The sequence below is a fragment of the Haplochromis burtoni genome, unplaced genomic scaffold (genome assembly GCF_018398535.1).
Source record: "Haplochromis burtoni strain Fernald_Lab_line unplaced genomic scaffold, NCSU_Asbu1 Contig_245, whole genome shotgun sequence".
Taxonomy (NCBI): Eukaryota; Metazoa; Chordata; class Actinopteri; order Cichliformes; family Cichlidae; genus Haplochromis; species Haplochromis burtoni.
The window spans coordinates 880006-898879 of record NW_024582606.1 but is presented as its reverse complement, the minus strand read 5'-3'; the positions used below and the strand labels follow the sequence as shown (position 1 = coordinate 898879).

The following is an 18874-nucleotide window of genomic DNA, read 5'->3' as shown; positions in this document are numbered from 1 at the left end:
GTAAAAAATTACAAAACCTTTCTCATGCTAGCTGTTTGAACAGTAAATGTATGTATTGCATGGTCAGAGATGCAAAAAGTACAACTTATTTTCAATACATATCTCAAAGTAATGAAACCAACTCAAACCAACAGATACATAATAAATTCAGAGAGAGAGAAAGAGTAAAAAATAATAAATAAAAAAAATAACAGAAATGCTAATAATTTCCTACCACATAGTAAAACAATGAATACTTTGATGGCATAATTGTACAGAGACGCTTTGTAGACATTTACCTTAAATGAGTTAAAACAAAATAAAGTGCTAATGCTAGCCAATTCAGTAGATGATTATTTTCTGTGAACGGCTATTTAAAAAAATAAAAGTCTACACACACACACACACACACACACACACACACACACACACGCGCGCGCGCGCGCGAAACATCTCACTGCAGATAATGCAAGAAAAAAAAAAGACTAAATAACAAAAATACAACCAAACATGGGCATACGTCTCTGTCTCTCTCGGTCATGACTGGGTTACCAGTCATGCTGCTTTATGCTGATTAATTGTGCAACTGGACAGGAATTTCCCTGCATCAAGCCTCCTTTAATGTCAACACACTGACTTCCACAGAAGAACGGTGATGCATCACACATCATGCAACTTAAGTTACATTCAGCAGCTAGTTAGTAGCAAAACTAACTTCTCTTAATATACTTCAAAAACTAACACGTGCATCGAAATCTGACCGTGAGGACAGCCCGACCCTATAATTGCCAGCATTTTTAACGTTTCCAGAATGTGTGATTAAAATGACTACAGAGGCGAGGCCTGGCAAATAAACACAATGGCACTGTGAACACTTGCAGTAAATAGTGGCAGCAAGGGTCACATGGTCTCAGTGACCAGGAAAATCTGTTGCACTTTCTCTCGAGAGTCAGTTTTCAAACCATCTCTCTATTAAGAATATTAGAACTAAAAGCCTAAACCTACATAGGATTAGATGGAGCTATATTATCTATTTTTTTTTATATTTTTATAAGTTTACCAGGAGTAGAAAGCTGGCCCTGTACCATGTGCTCATTACTACCCAAGTTAAGGCCTCAATTTTCTCATGGCAGTCCGTCTAACCTAACTTGAGCTCCAGCAATCCTACTGTCTCCTGGAAGACGTGTCTGAAGTGCTTTTATTTCCAATTACCACTGGAGATCACACATCAGTGGAGAGTTTGAAATTCCAGGAAAACAGAGGGGGAAAAAAATGCTTTTGGCTCTTATGTAACTGCTGCTTGATAGCTGGCTTGAGCCCAAGAATCGTGCAACTTAAGTTAAGGAAACTGGGACAGCGCAGCCTGTTGCTGAGAAACGTCCGCAGCTCCCCCTGTTGAGAAGAAAAAGCAGAGCAGCTCGGAGTCTCCAGAATTCAGGCACTGTAGTGGGCAGAAGGATAAATGAGGACAGGAGCAGGCTATCTGAGGCAGCTTGGCAGAGAGAATGATGGGAGTGGCAACTGGTAAATACAGAGAAGGCTAAAAGAGGAAGTAGGTAAAGGCAAAGAGACAAAACAATGTTTGTGTGGGGATTGGAAACAATGTGGTGACAAAAAAAATGCACAAGAAAAATAGAGGAAATAGTAAACTCAAAACCTCCCAAAAACAAACTCTGATTGGCTGAGATAATGAAGAGACTGTTATGGGTTGACGGTGAACAAAAAGAATTTGGCGAACTGGAAAAAGACATTTGCGCCCACACAGAAAGACCACAAAGAAATAGTTCCCTTATATAACCTTCGTGTCCGGTTACACGCTTGGCCTCAGCTAATCTCTCTGTATCACCTGAATTAGAAGGAGAAATGATCTCCATCTCGCCCCCTTATGCTCGTGCAGCCTCTCAAACGAAAGCCGTGCACACGAAGCGAGAACAAACGCGCAGCGATTGATGCGATAAGGCCTGACAATGAGTCCGCCTAGCTGGTCAGGTCTTGTTTTCTCCCGGCTTGCATTTGATCACGTTGCTATTTCTGGAAGAATGAGATAAGCTATTCCTAATGGGTGAAAAGTCATTCCACTTGATCCTGCTCCCTCATCAGCCTGACTGGATATGCAAAATCCAGTACAGCGTCTGGGCGTGCAGCAACAAGAAGCACGATGGAGTCTGTCAGACAGTAGTGAACTAACAGCTGCACTCATTCCTAGAGGTCTCTGGGTGGGTGATTCTGAAAGAGAGGGGGTGTGTTGTAAAAGGTCAGGGAGCAGCAGCAGGCTACACACTTGAGTTACGTAACTGCTATAATGGCAGTTTATCTTGCTGCTGATGAGGGGAAGTTGGGGTTTTGGCCCGTCTGCCTTCCTGCCATCAATCCAAGTACCCAGAGACGTGCTGCCAGCCATCAGCCACGCCGCTTCATGCTGTTGTTAACGCGAATGAGTGGCAGAGAACATGTGCCGAGTGTGTGGACATTCTTAGGATGCTGCACGTGGGAGGAGTTGATGAAACAAAGTGGTGCTCTGTGAGAACAGCCCTGTTTTTGTGGAAGCTGGGGATTTCCATCACTTGAGCAGTATATACGGGGAGAGAGGGAAGGAGGGAAAGCAAGACAGAGACATAACAGAGAAACTGAGAGCATGCTGCTTCCTGCAACTCTGGAAAGACCCTTTCCGACAATTTCTCCATTTCCTTACTTAACAGCTTTGTTCACTTCTCTTACACACAGACGCACGCCCTGCACCACACTCTGGATTAAGTGGCTATTGTGATGTTGGTGTGCTTTTAACTTCAGTGTTTCCTGCTGCCACAGAAACGCTTCCTCCCGTGCAATACTTTCAGTTTTAATCAATTTAGTGATTACAATACAAGCTCCCAACTAGGCTAAACATATAGATATATAAGCTTTCTATTATTCTGAACATTAAGGTTTCAGTACATTTTAAATTAAACCGTGAATCACAAGGTCAAGAATGAACTTTGATGCTTTGATGAAAGCCAGCAGAAGTCCCGATAAAAACCCAGTGAAGCAGAGAAATGGGTTCAGGTCTTTTTATCCAATTAGAGCAGAATTGGAAAAAAATACAAAGTGCTTTACAATAAAAGACTTTAAATCTGGTTCCAGTTCTTTTAAATATTTAAAGAAATTCCAATGCTAGGGGGCACATGTTGAAACGCTCAATAACCCTGGCCAGAAACCGAAGAAGACTGTGTACCAATTTAAAGCAACAATACAGTCATTAAAGCAATACTATAGCCCTAAAACTGAGTCTAGAACCCACAGTTCTATACTTAAAATGGCCAAACTATAGCAGCTAGCCTGAGAAAGCTGAAGGCTGGTGAACAGACATCTAGTATGAGTAAAGATCTGGCAACAGGTCAGTAGGAGAGAGAGCAAAGTGTGAATAACTCCTACAAAATGAGCTTAAAAGATTTGTAAGTTTAGCTGTAAACATCAAATAAAACGAAACTCCTCACAAAACATCTACATTCGTGTAAAATAGTAATCTTTTCGCAATACTGGTCTGAAGTAACATTTCAGATATGTTGTGGTTGTGGCGGCACCCATAATCTTCAGAGAGCAGAAACATGTTTCATCAGCTATTTTAAAAGGCCAAAAGGCATGACCAGCACACACGGCCCGATGGCCTGTTTTACAAAGCTGATAGATGGAGTATCCCCAGCTAAATATACACTCACACCTGCTCTTGTAATTGTGGCAAAGGGCTTAGAGGAAAAAATATGCCATCTTATCACCATCCATCATCAGGGGGCTGTGCGACATTTAGAGTGACTCGTGCCACAAATAGAAACAGCTCTACGATGTAATGCAGTGTAACAAAATGGCCTTACAAATGTTACTGCTAAGCCGCCTGTGTGCTGACAGTGACGCACTGAATGAATACATTTATCGAGGAGCCTGTATTAGCTATCTTTAAAAAAATACGAGTACAGAGTTAAACAAAAAATTTAACCTGCACAAAAATATAATCGTTGTTTGATGGATGGATAACTTTTGTATACATGCTGTATCCAAACAGTAACTATTGATTATAAAATGTCTCTCGAATTTCTCAACTACTTCAAGAAAGTTTGAACCAAGTTATGCTTTACATCCATGTCTCTGCAGATTTCTACTGGATATGCAGTTCTGACAGTCCACAAACTTGTAGCAATGACAGCAGACAGTGCTTTAAAAAGGGCACAATGCAACGAGGAAGACGATTCAAATTCTAGCAGGTGGATGCTTCACACCCAGCTTTTAACCACATGCACAAAAGATCTATTCAATAAGCACAGTCTCGTCTTGAGACCCCAAAATTAACACGACCAATCCAGGGTCTAACCAAAATATGTTAACTTATGTCATTTAAAAATAACAGTAACAGTAAAATCCTGTAGGATATATTCTACAAATGTAACACGTCTTTACCTAAACAGTTCACTCAAAAAAAATATAGGACAAAGTACAGCATGGCACAAAAGCACATACAGTATACTGACAAAAGCACTGGGCCACACCTCAGTCCCATTACCACAGCTGAATAAAATGCAGTCTGCCTTTACAAATATTTATATATATTACAAGCTTACTGAATTCACGTGTGGTACTGTAATAGGAAGCCACCATTGCAAAAAGCAGTTGCAACAAGTGAAGTTTTTCCCCTGCTGTATATTCCAGCATTAACTGCACATGGTATCACTGCAAAGTGGAAGTGTTTAGGAACCACAAAAACTCAGCCATGAAGTTGCTGAGCTGCAGTACTTGGTAGCTGCACTCTGTAACTTCACCAAGTGCTGACGTGCATAAAAGATACATGACTCACTAACTTCAGAGATCAATGCACCTCTGGCATTAACATCAGCACAAAAACTGCACACCGGGAGCTTCGTGGGTTTCCATGGCCCGGCAGCTGTGTTGGTGGCCCAGTACTATTGGCCATATAGAGTTTGTGAGGCAGACATTTTAGCATTATGCTACTTTTTTCCATGAAATTCAGGAGCAACTCTTAACAGGCACACGGCGGGGAAATGGACTAAGCTGCTGACACAGATGGGGGATTGAAACGCTAGAAAGCCTACGTGAAACACAAGCACATCTATGCTGTTAGTGGGAGACAAATGAACATCGCAATAGTAAGTAAAGTGATCAACCTCAGCCACATCCATTTCATCATCAAAGGCAATCAGCTGCAAGAGAAGAAGTATAGGAGGCAGAGAGTTAGTAGAGCTAGATTAGTGAGTTAGAGCTCTGTAACAAGTGTGCAAATGTAAAGCCTCTGAAACCCACACACAGACACACACGCAGCATGTCAGGTTAGTGAAAAAGGGCGAAGAAAGGGCTGTCAAGGCTCAAAAACAGAACAAGTTAATTGCAGTAAAGACACCTTTTTTACATCATCACTGTATTGCATCAAATATTTTCATGTTAAGAGAACTGACTATAAAAGTGCAAGTCTTTGTTTTTAAACACAGTTTGGTTGAGAAGGTGAAATATTTAGTATTTTTCCCCCAACCAGTTGCTTTCTTTCCCTCCCTGTTTATCAACACAAAAATAATGTCTTTATTTTATCAGTTATGGTTGAGTTTTGTTAAACAATAAAACATGAAATAGTCCATCCAGCAGATTTTGAAGTTGAAATTGAAGATCTAATTAAAAAAGTTTAACCATTTTCAAACACCACAAACCCCCCCCAAAAAAACTAACTAACAAAAAATAAATAAAGCCCTTTCTGAAGGGCTTTCATCACAAAGAAAGCAAGCAGATTTCTTTCCAGAATGAGCTCAGTCTGTAATGGACCAAACAGGTTCAGTATGCAAACCAATAAAATGAGACTGTTGTGATTAAAGTACACTCTCCTGTTAATCTTACTTGGCCTGATTAAAATGTTCTTGAAGCTTCATAGATTCTTACACCAAACTCAAAGGGACATTAGCCATCATTCCCTGTTAAATATCAGATTTAACTATTTTTTTAATCTCTAATAACCTCTAAAAAAGGCAAAGAGGAGCCTCGATTTGAAATAACCATATGTTGATGTCCAATTATCCATCTGTTGAGGAACCATGCCCATGCAACAATTAGGACCTGATCCCTTACAAGCTTCTTACTTTTTCTGTTACCGTCAGTCATGCTTGCCACACACACACACACACACACGCACACACACACACACACACACACACACACACACACACACACACACACACACACACACACACACACACTCTCACTCCAGTCATTACTAAGCACTCAAAAAAACTAATTAAAAAAAGTGAATAAATCACAGGGTAACGTACAACAAATTCCCAAATAGTTTTATTTTAGCAGTTAAAAACAGCAACAAAATTTTTGAAAGTTGTTTTAATGTTTTCATCTGATATTAAAGCGCTTTTACTCCTTTTACTGGAAAACAAGTTGGCACAGTTGAGACAATTTATTTAGGATTAGTATAAGTGATCATTAGTAGCCAATGAATGGTGCGTAAAATGGTTGAGAGACAATGTTGGATCATGCACATTGTTAATAGAGTTAATAAAGCTGATACACATAACACTGTTTTTTTTGTTTGTTTTTTTAATTTAAGGAGAAAAGCAACATGGGAATCTTTTTATCATTACTTTTTGCAGACTCTTAAAAGCACTAAAACTAGAAAAGAAAAATCACAAACTGCCCTGGCTGCAGGAATATCAAATGAAAGACTTGATGACGTTCGCTGTGTATGAGTCATTTACTTTTTTGTGTTCTACAGAGGCTCCAGAGGTAAGCAGAGAACACTCAGTTTTGTTTTTTGCTCTGTGATGTCGTGTCTTACCCTAGGTTTTGACGCAGAACATCCTGACATGTCAGAAAAGTGTTGTAACATTTTAACTCGTGTGTGGGAGAATCTTGTGCAACACTAGAACCAGAGAATGAGAAACAGGAATGAAGGAGGAACATACCTTCTCCCCATAGCCCCGGTCTTTTGACATCATTTCCCTCAGTGTCTGCAGTACTTTGATGCACAGGCGCTCCTCGTTCTCTTCTAGCAACTGTTTGGTGTGTTTGATCAGTCTGATCAAAGAGAACAGGGGCGGGGGGGCAGAATCAGCACAAACAATAGAAATAGACTGATGAACTCATCACCTTCCTCCAAAACTCTATATACTTCAAGTCTCACAGTGACATAAATCATTTCTATGACACAGTGATTATCCTCGTTCTAAACAAGAGACTTGGAAGTTATGGGTCTAAAGCATATTTAGGTGCCTTGGGCATAACTGAAAACGGTGATTTAAGAAAATGACTTCAGCTGACTACACCACATGCTTCATGTTCACAGAAAACTTAAAGACTAAGTGATTCCCCAAAGCCAGTGCAGGCTGATGCCAGCAGCCACAGTTGAGATAGTTTTCTCTGCTTTTTCACCTTCAGACATTTCAGAATGTTACAGTAGAACTGATTATGAGGAACAAATTTACTGTGCAGAACCACATGAATATCTAGGAAATAAAACAACAACAAGCGCGCTCCTGGCCCTGCTACAGACCCTCCTCTGCTGAAAAACTAGTCTCATCAGGTTGACAAAGATGCTTGTCTCCATTCATGTTTGAGGTACAAGAACTACAAATGCACACATGCGAGTGGTTACAAGGGGACTTCCAAAAGCGTTCCAAAAATAGCAACAGCACTGGAAGTGGTTCAGACAACTTTAGACTCACTTTGATATGAATCCTCCACTTTCACATTTCTTGCGAGCGTCCGTGTTTTCAGGGAAGAGCAGCTCTGGACGATGCAGGACATCCACCAGCACCGAGAGCTCAGCCTGGACCAGAGGTCTCAAACGGTCCTCTAGGGCAGACACGATGTCCTATTGAGCAGAACCAAAGGTTAGAAATAACCCAGAACTGTGTTTTATGGCAAACAGCTACACTGTTATAATTAAAACAGTCTTCCTATTCCTGCATTTCGTTCAAAGACATCCAGCTACAGTCAGCCTCACATCATTTTGCTTTAATATTAATTTAATATAGAAACAGGAAGGGACACATCCAGTGCATTACACATCAAATCACACCATAATAAACACCACCGTGCCACTTTTTGCAGTGCACTTCCTGTCACGCCTGGTGATGATTATTGTGAAAATGAGTGATTCCGTGTTGGGTGCTGATTAAAGAAGTTTGAGAACATCAAGAGGTGGGAAAAACCACTAAAGCTGTGAAACTCCAGCAGTCTTTGCAAAGACAACAGGAATTTGGGAAGTACACAGTTGTGGGAACCACATAAAACCCCGTCTAGAAATGGGTGGATTAGGAACGAAACATCTAAAACATCACTGAAAATTTATTTCCATAACAAAACAGCTTTGCTTTATCGTTGGAATTACAGGATAAAAAAGTCCTAAGGTTTCATAAGTAGTATCAGCAGAGTGCAGACTGATCCTTGGCTTGATTTTTCAGTCTTCCAGTGAATACTGAGTCATGTCTTACTAGAGAATAAGGTGGAGCAACATGGTCTGCTGCTAAAACCACATATTTTTCTAGGATGTAATTGGACACATCTTTTATGGTTTTTGATTGCCACACAGTTACCAAAAACATTATATCACCCTGTGCATACTGGCAACAATTAACAGCAATGGTGAGGGGGCTTAATTAACCCATTGTACTTTCACATTGGAGTTTTCAGTTATGATAAAAAGGCAGACCGAGCTGTCTTCATATAGTGTTAACTGTCTTCCACAAAAAAACCCAAAGAGGAAGTGGAGATTCACTGCACTCATTCTACTGCCTGATAGGTAGAAACCTGTGGTAAATATCAGACAGTCATGTTGCTTTAAGAGACTTTTATAGATTTTAATCACTTCTTCTTCAGAGAAATACCAAATACCCTAAAAGATAAGACATCAATATTAGAGCAAAACTTTCATTTTTGAAAATTTGAATTTTACTGCAAAACACAAATACTATAAACAATGAATCAGTACAGATCCATTTATGTAATCAGTCTGGAGAGAAAAGCAAAAAAGCTGCATGTGTATGCTGTGCATTTGGAAATGTAGGACATCTACACCCTGTTTAAGAGAGCTCCTGTGTGCCAGACTGACAATGGCACAAATGGTCATATTACCACAACTAACAGAACTGGATGTCCCGTACCACCATGCCATCTGATGTGTCGATAATGGGCTTCATAAAAGCACTTACTGCTTTCTGTGCCCCCTGATATATTGGCCTTCTTTATGAACACACAGGTACACAATCTAAAAATAACGTTTTCAAAAGATTGGTTTAAAAAAAAAAAAAAAAAAAGGCAATGCATTTACTTTAGCAATGTTTAATGCAGTCAGTGTTTTTTTCTGTCTATGTTTGCTTTATTTTTATAGCTTTTATTGCTTTCATTGATGTTTATGTGTCATTTTACAGGATTTTTGGCTTACGGTTAAATAAAGCACACAAAAAATTAAAATGGATGAAAATGGATCAAGTTTATTACACTGAAACAGCAACAGACCGTCTACTGACCTGTAGCCTCTCAATGATGTTTCTGTAGTCTTTTGAGGTGGTCAGGCCGGAGTCTCGCCTGGATGTGTTCTTAGCAGACAGTCTCCAGTTGAGGATGCTCTTCTGCACGACATTGTTGGACTTGACAAACAAGTTGTTCACCTGACTGTCCAGGTCCACTGGGATAGCAATGGCTCTGCTCTTAGCTAGGCAGAAGCAGAAAGTACATATAATATGCGCCACTTTTTAACACTGAGAGGTTCATAGTCTGTGTTAATCTTAATATCTTACCCACGTCTGACAGTACTTTAATGCAAGCCTCAACTGAGGCCTTCTGGACAGGATTAAGCCAGTTACAGTGGTAAACCCTAAACACTCCTTGAAGAAGCTGAACAAAAACGGGCTGACGGGTCTGTAAGACAGGGGGGAAACTAATTACATCTTGCCTTTCAACAAAAGAAGGAAGGAGGAATCATGGTGTAAAGGAGGGAAACTGTTAACAAATATTTAATAACACACAGAGTGACTATTGTGCTCTCTGAATAGCTTGAATTCATAACCCAGTTTGTGGTAGATGTGACAACGTGTGCATATAAGGGCATCAAAGGCAGACGGGTTAACAGCTTAAGATCCATTGGGCAAGCTTCCTAATCACATGCATTCCCCTTAAAACAAACCAAACCGGTGTTTAACAGAGAGTACAACAGATTTCTACGTGGCCACAGCCCTAAAGTACAATAAGTACCTCAGTCATCTTTCCAACAATGGCTGCCTGTTGCAAGAGAAAAAGGAAAAGGGTTGCGGAATTATCATGTAATGGTACACTTTAGCGAGCGTAGTTCCCAGAAAGTGCAGTTACATAAAGGATAATCGCCATTTTCTAGTGGAACCAAATAGCAACAAAAAAGCTCCATACACAGATAACAGGAAACAAGTGTCTAACATAAAAAACCTCAAAGTTACTGTACCAGGGATTTGGAAATTGAAGGAGGTTATTGGTCATGACTTATTGGAAAGTCGTGGGGGAGAAGAAACAGGGCTAGAACAAGGTCTAAGAAACACAGTAACCACATTGCATCAGTACATCATCTGCACCAGCAAAGTCCCAGCAAAACCTTGTGCAACACACCCACAGATCTGGGAAGAACAGAGTCTGTGTACTGACTAAACTATGACCATATAAAAACCCACACACTGAATACTTCTTCACATTCACAGCCAAAAGTTGGGAAATCAAATTTGGGGAAGTGCTAGCATTACTTACATATATATGACGAGCCAGCTATGTAAAGGGAAAAACGTTACATTTCATGGTATGTACGGTACATGCATGAGTACAGTTCCTTTTTCCCCCCCAAACAGTGCTGAGAAAGTGTCTGATTTCTAGTCTGCACAAAGAACTCGCAGTAGCAAAACTGCTTGGAAAATACATTAAAAAGACATGCCCATTTTACCTGAAGGCTTGTGCTCTGGTCAGAAAAAGGAGAGCTGAAGAAACATGTGACAATGCTCATGACTGTTTCGGTTACATAACGCTCCAGCATGGTGTCCGCGTGCTTCCTGTCACTGGTGTTGTTGCACACCTAAGCAAGGATAGAAGAGACGTTAGTATGACACACGGCCACTGGATCGGACTTCCTGCATGTGGCCGACGGGTAACTTGCTGTGTGTTCACTTCACGATGTGCTGACTGGATTCTCTGTCTATTTATTGTCAAATATTTTGTGGCTTACCCTACAAATGTCCACCAGGAAGTTCTCAAACAGCTTCCACATGTGGTTGGATGTATAAATCTCCTTCATCTCCACCTCTGTATCCACATAGCAGTGGTTCAGGAAGTTGATATAGGCAATCTTCACCTGTTGGATTGTTGGAAACTAAATGAGTGCACTGGTAATCAAGGTAGTTTTTAAAACATGTATTCCCAATGCTCTTCTCGATCAGAATAAACTAGAATAAAGTGTATTCACTCAACTTTAAAGTGAGTGAAGAAAAAGTCTTCCATACCTCAGGAATACAATCTTCATGGGTGACAACCCGCACAATATCATCCAGAGGCAGCAGAGAGTTGCACTTGATCTCGGTGTAGACGTTCTTGCCCTCAGTGCAAACGGCCAGCAGTTCGACCAGGTGTATGTGGTACATCAGGGGGCTGTTTTCATCCATGCGATCCCGCTCTGAACGCATCATCTGGACAAGGGTCTGAAATGAGGCACGGTCGTTGTAGAACACCAGGACATCCTCACCGGAGTTTACCAGCTGAGTGGGAGAGAGTCACAGCCGAGTGTACAGTGTTATTCCCAAACTGTCGCCCCTGTATTAGACACCACAAGCATTACTCAAACAACAGACCTCTGCCATGACAATGTCCTGACACTTCTTGATGAACTTGTTCTCGGCCTTGACAATGGTTTGCAGAAACTTGAGATACTGGACATGCCGACCATGCGACTCAGTACAGTGGACAAAGTGCTGAACCACACGCTCGTTAATCTCGCTGCAGAGCTGGAAGTTATTCATGAAGATGTGCTGCATGGTGACAGCCTCCAGGATCTGGGAATGAAACAGAAGAGAACATACATTTTCCCAATATGTGGTATTTTGGGATATTTAACTCTTCGACTCGCCCAAGGAGTAGCTGTGAGATGCTTGTGATGCTTACCCCCGGGTTGAGAAATAAGTTTATATGCTTGTGGAGAAGAGCCTGGTTCTGCTGATTTCCTGCACAGAAATTCTGCAGGAACTCGTGGGCCAATTTCATGATTTCCTGCATCCGTACATCCTCACCCTGGTGCAGATAATACAGAGCTTCTTTTCAGTTATGTAACATTAATGGACAATTGCAAGCAAAGGAAAGCAATGAGGATCTTTAAAGCTTTTTAACGATTCTGCATTTGTATTCTGTTTCAGTGTCTGACCTTCTCATAGGGGATCTGTAGGAGTTCTAGCACCACACTGTGAGCTCCCATGTTCCTCAGCAGCCTCTGCTGCTGTTTCCTGCTCTTTTTCCCTGAGCTTCCCTCCTGGACACACAGCTTACTGAGGCGCAGCAGGATCTAAAAAACACAGACACACACAGAAGCAACATTTTAATAATCAGCAGTAAATCTAAAATGAAAATATAACTTCAAAGGCAAACGATTATACCTCTTTTACAACTCTGTAGTTGTAACTGCTGGTACTTTCAGTCTTCTTCTTGTCTGAATCTCCCTGTAAATCAAGAAGCAATTATGAGTCCTTTCAATAATAACTCTACATTAAGGAAAACCTTTCCACATTCAAATTTTCAGCGTACCTTCTTTTTGTTGTCAGATTCTGAGGGGCCATCTCCGTCCATCCCGTCTTCTCCCTGCCTTTTGTAAACCCACAGTTCAGACTTCTCCACAATAGAACGCAGCTGGTCCAGATCTGACTTGATCTGCTTGTAGTTCTCAACATCCTGACTGGTCACCAGGAGCTGGACCTTTTAAGGTTTAACAAAAAATTTTTTTTTAATGTTTTCATCAAATTTAACTTCATCTGTAAAAAGTCAAGTTATTAGAATTATTTCAGAGGACTTGCTATTAAAATCAGGTGTGGATGACTTACTTGTTTGAAGGCCATGAGGACCTCTTGTCTCTGGCTGAAGTGTCTGAAGAGCAGGTGAAGCGCTCCAGACACGAGGGGCGGGTAGTCATGCATGGTCAGGTGCAGAAGGACCCGCAGGAAAGTGCGACCACCATGGTCATCCAGGTCTAGTGGGGTGTTTTCTTCACTAAACAAAAAAATGACAAACACTACCTCAATTTTACTTTATTAAAAAAAACTTACTACAGGCTATTAAAACCCATTAAAAAACTTAAGAATCCAATTTAAGAATCACCTTCCTCCAAAGATCCCTTCTGCTTGTTCCTCAATGTTTTCAAAGTCAAAATTTCCTTAAAAAAAGAAAAAATACTTCAAATAAGTTCTTTATAATTATATACATATATGTTAAATAATGTAATTAACATGGTTAAGAGTTTCACACCTGGCATCGGACCTGTCACATTATTGGATCCATTCTGAATAGCAGTGTTGTCTCCTTGTGGGTTGTTCTCATCAAATTCTCGTTTGAAAATACAGAGCAGGCAGGAGATCCTGTAGTCTAGCCGAACGTTCAAAATGAACTGAATAAAACAGATAAAAAGTTACAATATAGTCGAAGGATTTTTAAAAAAGAATAATGATGATCCTGATGTCGTGCCTGCAGAATCTCAATGATCTTGAGCTTTGTGTCCATGACCATGATATCTTCTCTCTCCGGTTCAGTCTGAGTTTTAACCACATCGCCCTCAGGCTGATGAGTTGGTGTGGTGGGCAGCAAACCGCCTCCTCGCAGCACCACCTGGGTCATCAGCTCCCCAACTCCGTGAATGGACTTCATCACATTACTGCCACCTATAATACAGACAGAGCAAGAAAACATTCAAATCTGCATAAAGGAGAAAAAAAATAGTGAAATGAAATTCTATTTAATTTTAGGTCAGATGTTATTTGTTGATACTATTTCTCCTTAAAACTCTACACACCTGGAAAAGTGAGAGCTTGATAAAATCGTTGCTGCAAGAAAGTATTCACTCTTTACCTTTGTTTTCCTCTTCCTTCTCTATCTTGTTAATGGGGTAGATGGTGTTGACATGTACACAGTCTAAAATGTTCAGTAAGATCTTTGTCAGTCGAAGCAGGTCACTGAAGTTGTAAAAACCAAAGTATATGAGGTTCCTTGCCAGGTTCACGACCTACAAGCAGGAAAAGAACCAACAAATGATTTACAACTTTAATAAACGGATGTCACTTCTCATCTGTTCATACCACAAACTTAGAAGCGTTACCTCGAAAGTAAGCTTGTTTTTCTCCTTGTCAGAGAAGGGAATATTCTGCGACACCACCTCTCTCAGGTAGTTCTCCACAAAATCCATGGTGAGGCTGAAGCGCTCTTTGATCTCATCCCGTGTGGTCCCATCGTTGTCATAGCTGGATAATTAGAGGAGAATCGCTTTTAAAAGACACTGCGTCGTTTCTGAAATGGCGATACACGCCCCTTTAAAGGGTTTATGATATGAACTCACTCATCAATAGCGATTTTAGATGGAATCTCAGACCACAGACGAGCATATTTGACAGGCGTGACCTGCTCCTGAGGGTCACGGTCGACATGCATGTGCAGCATCAGACGGCAGAAAGATGCTCTCAAGTCGTACGGCAGGTCCTCATCGGACATACAGCGCAGGATCAAATCCACATCCAGCTGACCAGAGATCTTGTTGATGGCGAGATATTGACGGTCCAGACACATCCGGGCAAAAAGGTTCAGCTGGCACCTGGGAAGAAAATGGATTCTTAGTCCTTTCTAAATCTGAGCTGTAATGTTTTTATTAAAATTATCATCATAAAGACACGACACCTGTAGTAGCTGACCACCTCCTGATCCTCCTTCTGGCCTTCCTTTGCATCCTGGGCCAACTCCCGGATGCTCTTACTCCGGATCTCCTTAGAGTTATCTTTCCAGAAGAGCCACACCTCCTCTTCATCTTCCGCCTCCACTGGATTGTCCTCGTTTGTCGCCACTTCAATCTCAAACCTCGACAGAACCAATCTGGTACACAACACCAACATTTTTTGTAAGCTCTCATTTCAGTTTACCACATTAAAGCACCTGATGAAAATGAGCATCTCACTTGGTTTCAATGAGGATGTCAGCATTGCTAGAGTCCAGCACAGCATTGCAGATGAGCTCCTGTGTCACAGGGATGGATTTGTTCATGGACACACAGAGATCTGACAGGTAGTCCAGAAACCTGGTGACAGATGACAATATATTAAATTAAAAAATAAAGAAACAAATTTCAGACTACAGTGGAACCCCGACTTACGAAATTAATTCGTTCCAGAGGGTCTTTCGTAAGTCAAAGGTTTCGTAAGTCGAAGCACCTTTTGAGTGAGGCGATGCGGCTGAAGACGAAGGTCTTGGTGGAGGCTGAAGAAAGCATATGTATGCATGCATGCATACGTACGTGCATATGTACATAACATTATGGAATTTAATTCTAAACATCAAAACTAAAACTTACATTTACGTTAATTAATGTACGTACGTACACTGTGCAATGACATTTTTTTTACATTTTTTTAAACTCGCTCATATTTATGCCTTATGCCGGCCCCATTATGAATGAACGATAGGCTAATTGCAAACGAAAAGCACACAAAATAGCGCGCTGTAAACAACAATACGTCTTTCACGTGGAACAGCGAAACGCATTTCGCAAACGGATTTCGTTACACGGGAATTTTGGCGTACCACGGGCAAAAATATTGCCGTTAAGTGCCTTCGTAACTTGAATTTTTCGTTAAATGGGGTCTTCGTAAGCCGGGGTTCCACTGTACATACTATCCTATGTGAGGAAGAATAAATAAACTACTGTATATTAAAATGTTCTTGGCCGTTCCCCCTGCCTCAGTACTCTAACAGTTCAAACAGTCCTCTCTGTTTGAACCACTGGATCCACCTCATTCACACATCATTAACAGCAATTTACATGACATAAACAAAATACATTTACTAGCTGTCAGCATATTCCCTCTAGTACCGAGGTCCTGCACAAGCAATTCCACTCATATTCGTACTTCACTCATTTGAATCCGTTTACATAGATTTGCATTCCTTCAGAGCTGCTAAATAAGCAAATCTGACCCAGTCTAGCCACAGGGGCTCCTTGTGTTACAGTTTGAAGAGAGCAGCCAGGGCCCGTGTCTTTCTGTAAGCCTTACCTTGGTTCCCGGTTCTTCCTCACTAGTGTGACGAATGTGTCTATCTCAGCAGCAGTTATGTGTTTTTCCAGCAGCTTCCGGTTGTTGTGAAGTAAAGCCGTTATTGTGTCTTCTGCCAACACATCATATCCTATCTGTTTCTGCATGAAGCGAAACTGCTTGGCTATATATTCCTGCAAATCAGACAAAGGAGGGGGTAATCAATGCAGAGAAAATGTCACACTACCCAAGCTCTGAGTGAAGCTGTGGTGTTGAACCTACTTGGTTCTTCCTGTAATCCTGCTGGGAATGGCGGAGCACTCTGTAGCAAAGCCTGCAAATATGTCTAAACGGTGCGTGGCGCTGGTCTCCCAGCTCTTCCAGTCGCAGCATGGGACCATCACCGCTGTCAGTGAAAGGGGCTTGAAGAAGTTTGAAAATCTGTAAAAGGCAACAGGGATTTGTTTTAGTGCCTAAAGTGAACATTTTAAACCAGTACATAAACTGTCTCATAGGTTTAAGGCCTACCTGTTTAAGAATATTCTGCTCTCTCATGAGTTTCTGTCTTTCCCTGTTAGGTTTGTTGACCATGATCTCCAAGACATCCTGCCCACTGTTGGGGATGTCTACCACGAAAAAAACTAAATCTTCCAGGAGCTTTGTCACAAACCTGGAAAGGGTACAAGTTCCAACTCAACAGTTTAGTCTTAATTTCAGTGAAAAATGTCCTTCTATACTTATACTATCCAAATAAACAACTTACAAATAAAATATAAAGCCCAATAAGAAAGTTAGCAGTCTGGTGTCATACATACCTCCTTTCATTTTGTGTAATGGTACCCTTTTCCAGCTTTCCAGCAATGGACGCCAACACTTTACTTGCATCGTTAGCAAAGTCTAAATCACGCACTTCTGCTGGTGGCACTGGGACAATGGCAAACGCTTCTTTGTCTTCCTTTACTGCTGATGTTCCAATCTGGAAAAAACATCAAATCAATCACTGTAACTGTTAATAAAGACTCATTCGCATGTTGATCCACAGCAGCTACTCACCCGTAGCATAACAGGCTTCTCCTCCTCTTTGTCAATGGGGAGGTTGGTGCTATGAACCCATGTGTTGGTGCACAGATGTCGTAGCCTCACATAGGAGCTCCTGTAAATAAGAGAGAAAGCTGATGTGATGAAATAAAACAAAAGACAAACAGAAGCTGCGAATCAGCTACAGAGCACAGTGGAGTGTGATGGGGACAAGTTAGCATAGCGCTTCAATAATCAGACTAATCATGGAGTAAAATCATTGTTAGCCCATGTATAAGCCTTTGATGCTATCAACAGCTACAAACGCAACCTTGTTTTAATGTTGTGGGCATTCTGTGATCAAGAATAGATACGAAGGCACATTATATTTTCTTTCTTTAATAACTTTCTAAATCTTCTGTTTTAAATCCCGTTGTGTTTTATGAATATTAGACAGATTTAAGGAGGCTTTGAGTGTTCATTAAGACAGACAGCTCCATTCAACAAGCTTTTATTCCACTCTCAGGCCAAGACCTCCATTTTCAGCTCACAACATGGCTCACAATTAAGACCTACGAAAGACCATAAATCAACTCCTGTCTGAAAAAACACAGAAGACCATAAGCACTCTGATTAGATTTATTATTGGACGCTGTTATGTGACAAACGTGCAGCTGATAATTGTAAACAAGCTTCCTGGTTCTGGAAAAGGCTGCTTACAGTGGCTTCCTCAGGAAAGTGTGTTGTTTGTACAGATTAGCCAGCAGTGACCTGTACAGTATTATCTCTCTTACATTAAGCACTCAACCTTTACACATAGTAAAGTTTGAGCCAACTACGTCCTTCATTCTCAAAGCATCCAGCCAGCTCCACGTGTGTGAGTGAGTAAGCGTGTGTGTGTGTGTGTGTGTGTGTGTGTGTGTGTGTGTGTGTGTGTGTGAGAGGTCTTCAGCACAGACAGCAGCCATATTCTTGGCAGGCATTACATAACCGCCTACTGAGGCTAACAGGCTTACCTTTGTGTACTGGTTCTGCCAGGCATTAGTTAGTCCCCTGGCTGAAGTTTGAGGGACAAGGTTATTTTAGGTTGGAGTGGGAGGCGTAGTAGTAGCCTGCATCATGCAGACACACACCTGACTATGCCACACAATAGAGGCTTTGATAGAAGGTGGGGAGAATTTAAGCTCACCTTATGTGCAGTGACAATGACGATTACACAATTGTAATGTTAGAACGACACATTCTCTCTTTAACACAGTGATGTCAGCTAGAATTGAGAAACCAAACTGAGGCTCATTACGAATAAGCCAGAGGCTTATCACCAACCTTAGGACAGAGACTACATGATATACTGCATCGTGCGATTGCTTTTGTATCATCAAATTTTAATCTAAGAAAATAAATCCAAAAAACATTTCTGCCAGATGTTTGGTTTTTTTTTTAAAGTGTGTTTTTAAGTGATAGTGCATGTCATCTTAGAAAACTGAAAGTTTTTCCCTTATTGTGAACACTATCCAAACCTCAGCGGTTTCCTGTTTCATGCCATACTGGGACTTTCCTAACTCTCCTTGGTAAGTTTCACACAATCTCAAGCTTACCAGTGTAACACACACACACACACACAC

The 18874-nt window shown here is 41.0% G+C and overlaps 1 protein-coding gene across 12 annotated transcripts in view; it reads right to left on the bottom strand.

Annotated features, from left to right (window-relative positions):
* The window catches only part of itpr1b (inositol 1,4,5-trisphosphate receptor, type 1b), an 80125-nt gene that overhangs the window by 40611 nt on the left and 20640 nt on the right, over window positions 1-18874 (bottom strand). For 4 of the 12 annotated variants that reach the window (XM_014329294.2, XM_014329296.2, XM_014329295.2 and 1 more), the window contains 26 exons: window positions 17286-17385; window positions 17048-17208; window positions 16761-16902; window positions 16515-16673; window positions 16254-16426; window positions 15161-15280; window positions 14887-15078; window positions 14552-14803; window positions 14315-14456; window positions 14068-14221; window positions 13687-13880; window positions 13471-13609; window positions 13324-13378; window positions 13050-13215; window positions 12757-12924; window positions 12609-12671; window positions 12380-12517; window positions 12124-12249; window positions 11814-12014; window positions 11469-11720; window positions 11195-11320; window positions 10916-11044; window positions 9753-9873; window positions 9483-9667; window positions 7677-7825; window positions 6918-7029 (listed from right to left, as the gene is read on the bottom strand). In XM_014329294.2, coding sequence (XP_014184780.1) covers window positions 6918-7029; window positions 7677-7825; window positions 9483-9667; window positions 9753-9873; window positions 10916-11044; window positions 11195-11320; window positions 11469-11720; window positions 11814-12014; window positions 12124-12249; window positions 12380-12517; window positions 12609-12671; window positions 12757-12924; window positions 13050-13215; window positions 13324-13378; window positions 13471-13609; window positions 13687-13880; window positions 14068-14221; window positions 14315-14456; window positions 14552-14803; window positions 14887-15078; window positions 15161-15280; window positions 16254-16426; window positions 16515-16673; window positions 16761-16902; window positions 17048-17208; window positions 17286-17385 — 3919 coding nt within the window. Of the gene's footprint in view, window positions 1-5129; window positions 5166-6917; window positions 7030-7676; window positions 7826-9482; window positions 9668-9752; window positions 9874-10206; window positions 10234-10725; window positions 10744-10915; window positions 11045-11194; window positions 11321-11468; window positions 11721-11813; window positions 12015-12123; window positions 12250-12379; window positions 12518-12608; window positions 12672-12756; window positions 12925-13049; window positions 13216-13323; window positions 13379-13470; window positions 13610-13686; window positions 13881-14067; window positions 14222-14314; window positions 14457-14551; window positions 14804-14886; window positions 15079-15160; window positions 15281-16253; window positions 16427-16514; window positions 16674-16760; window positions 16903-17047; window positions 17209-17285; window positions 17386-18874 lie in introns of all 12 variants that reach the window. The other 8 variants (XM_014329288.2, XM_005947553.2, XM_014329290.2 and 5 more) reach the window with 4 other exon arrangements.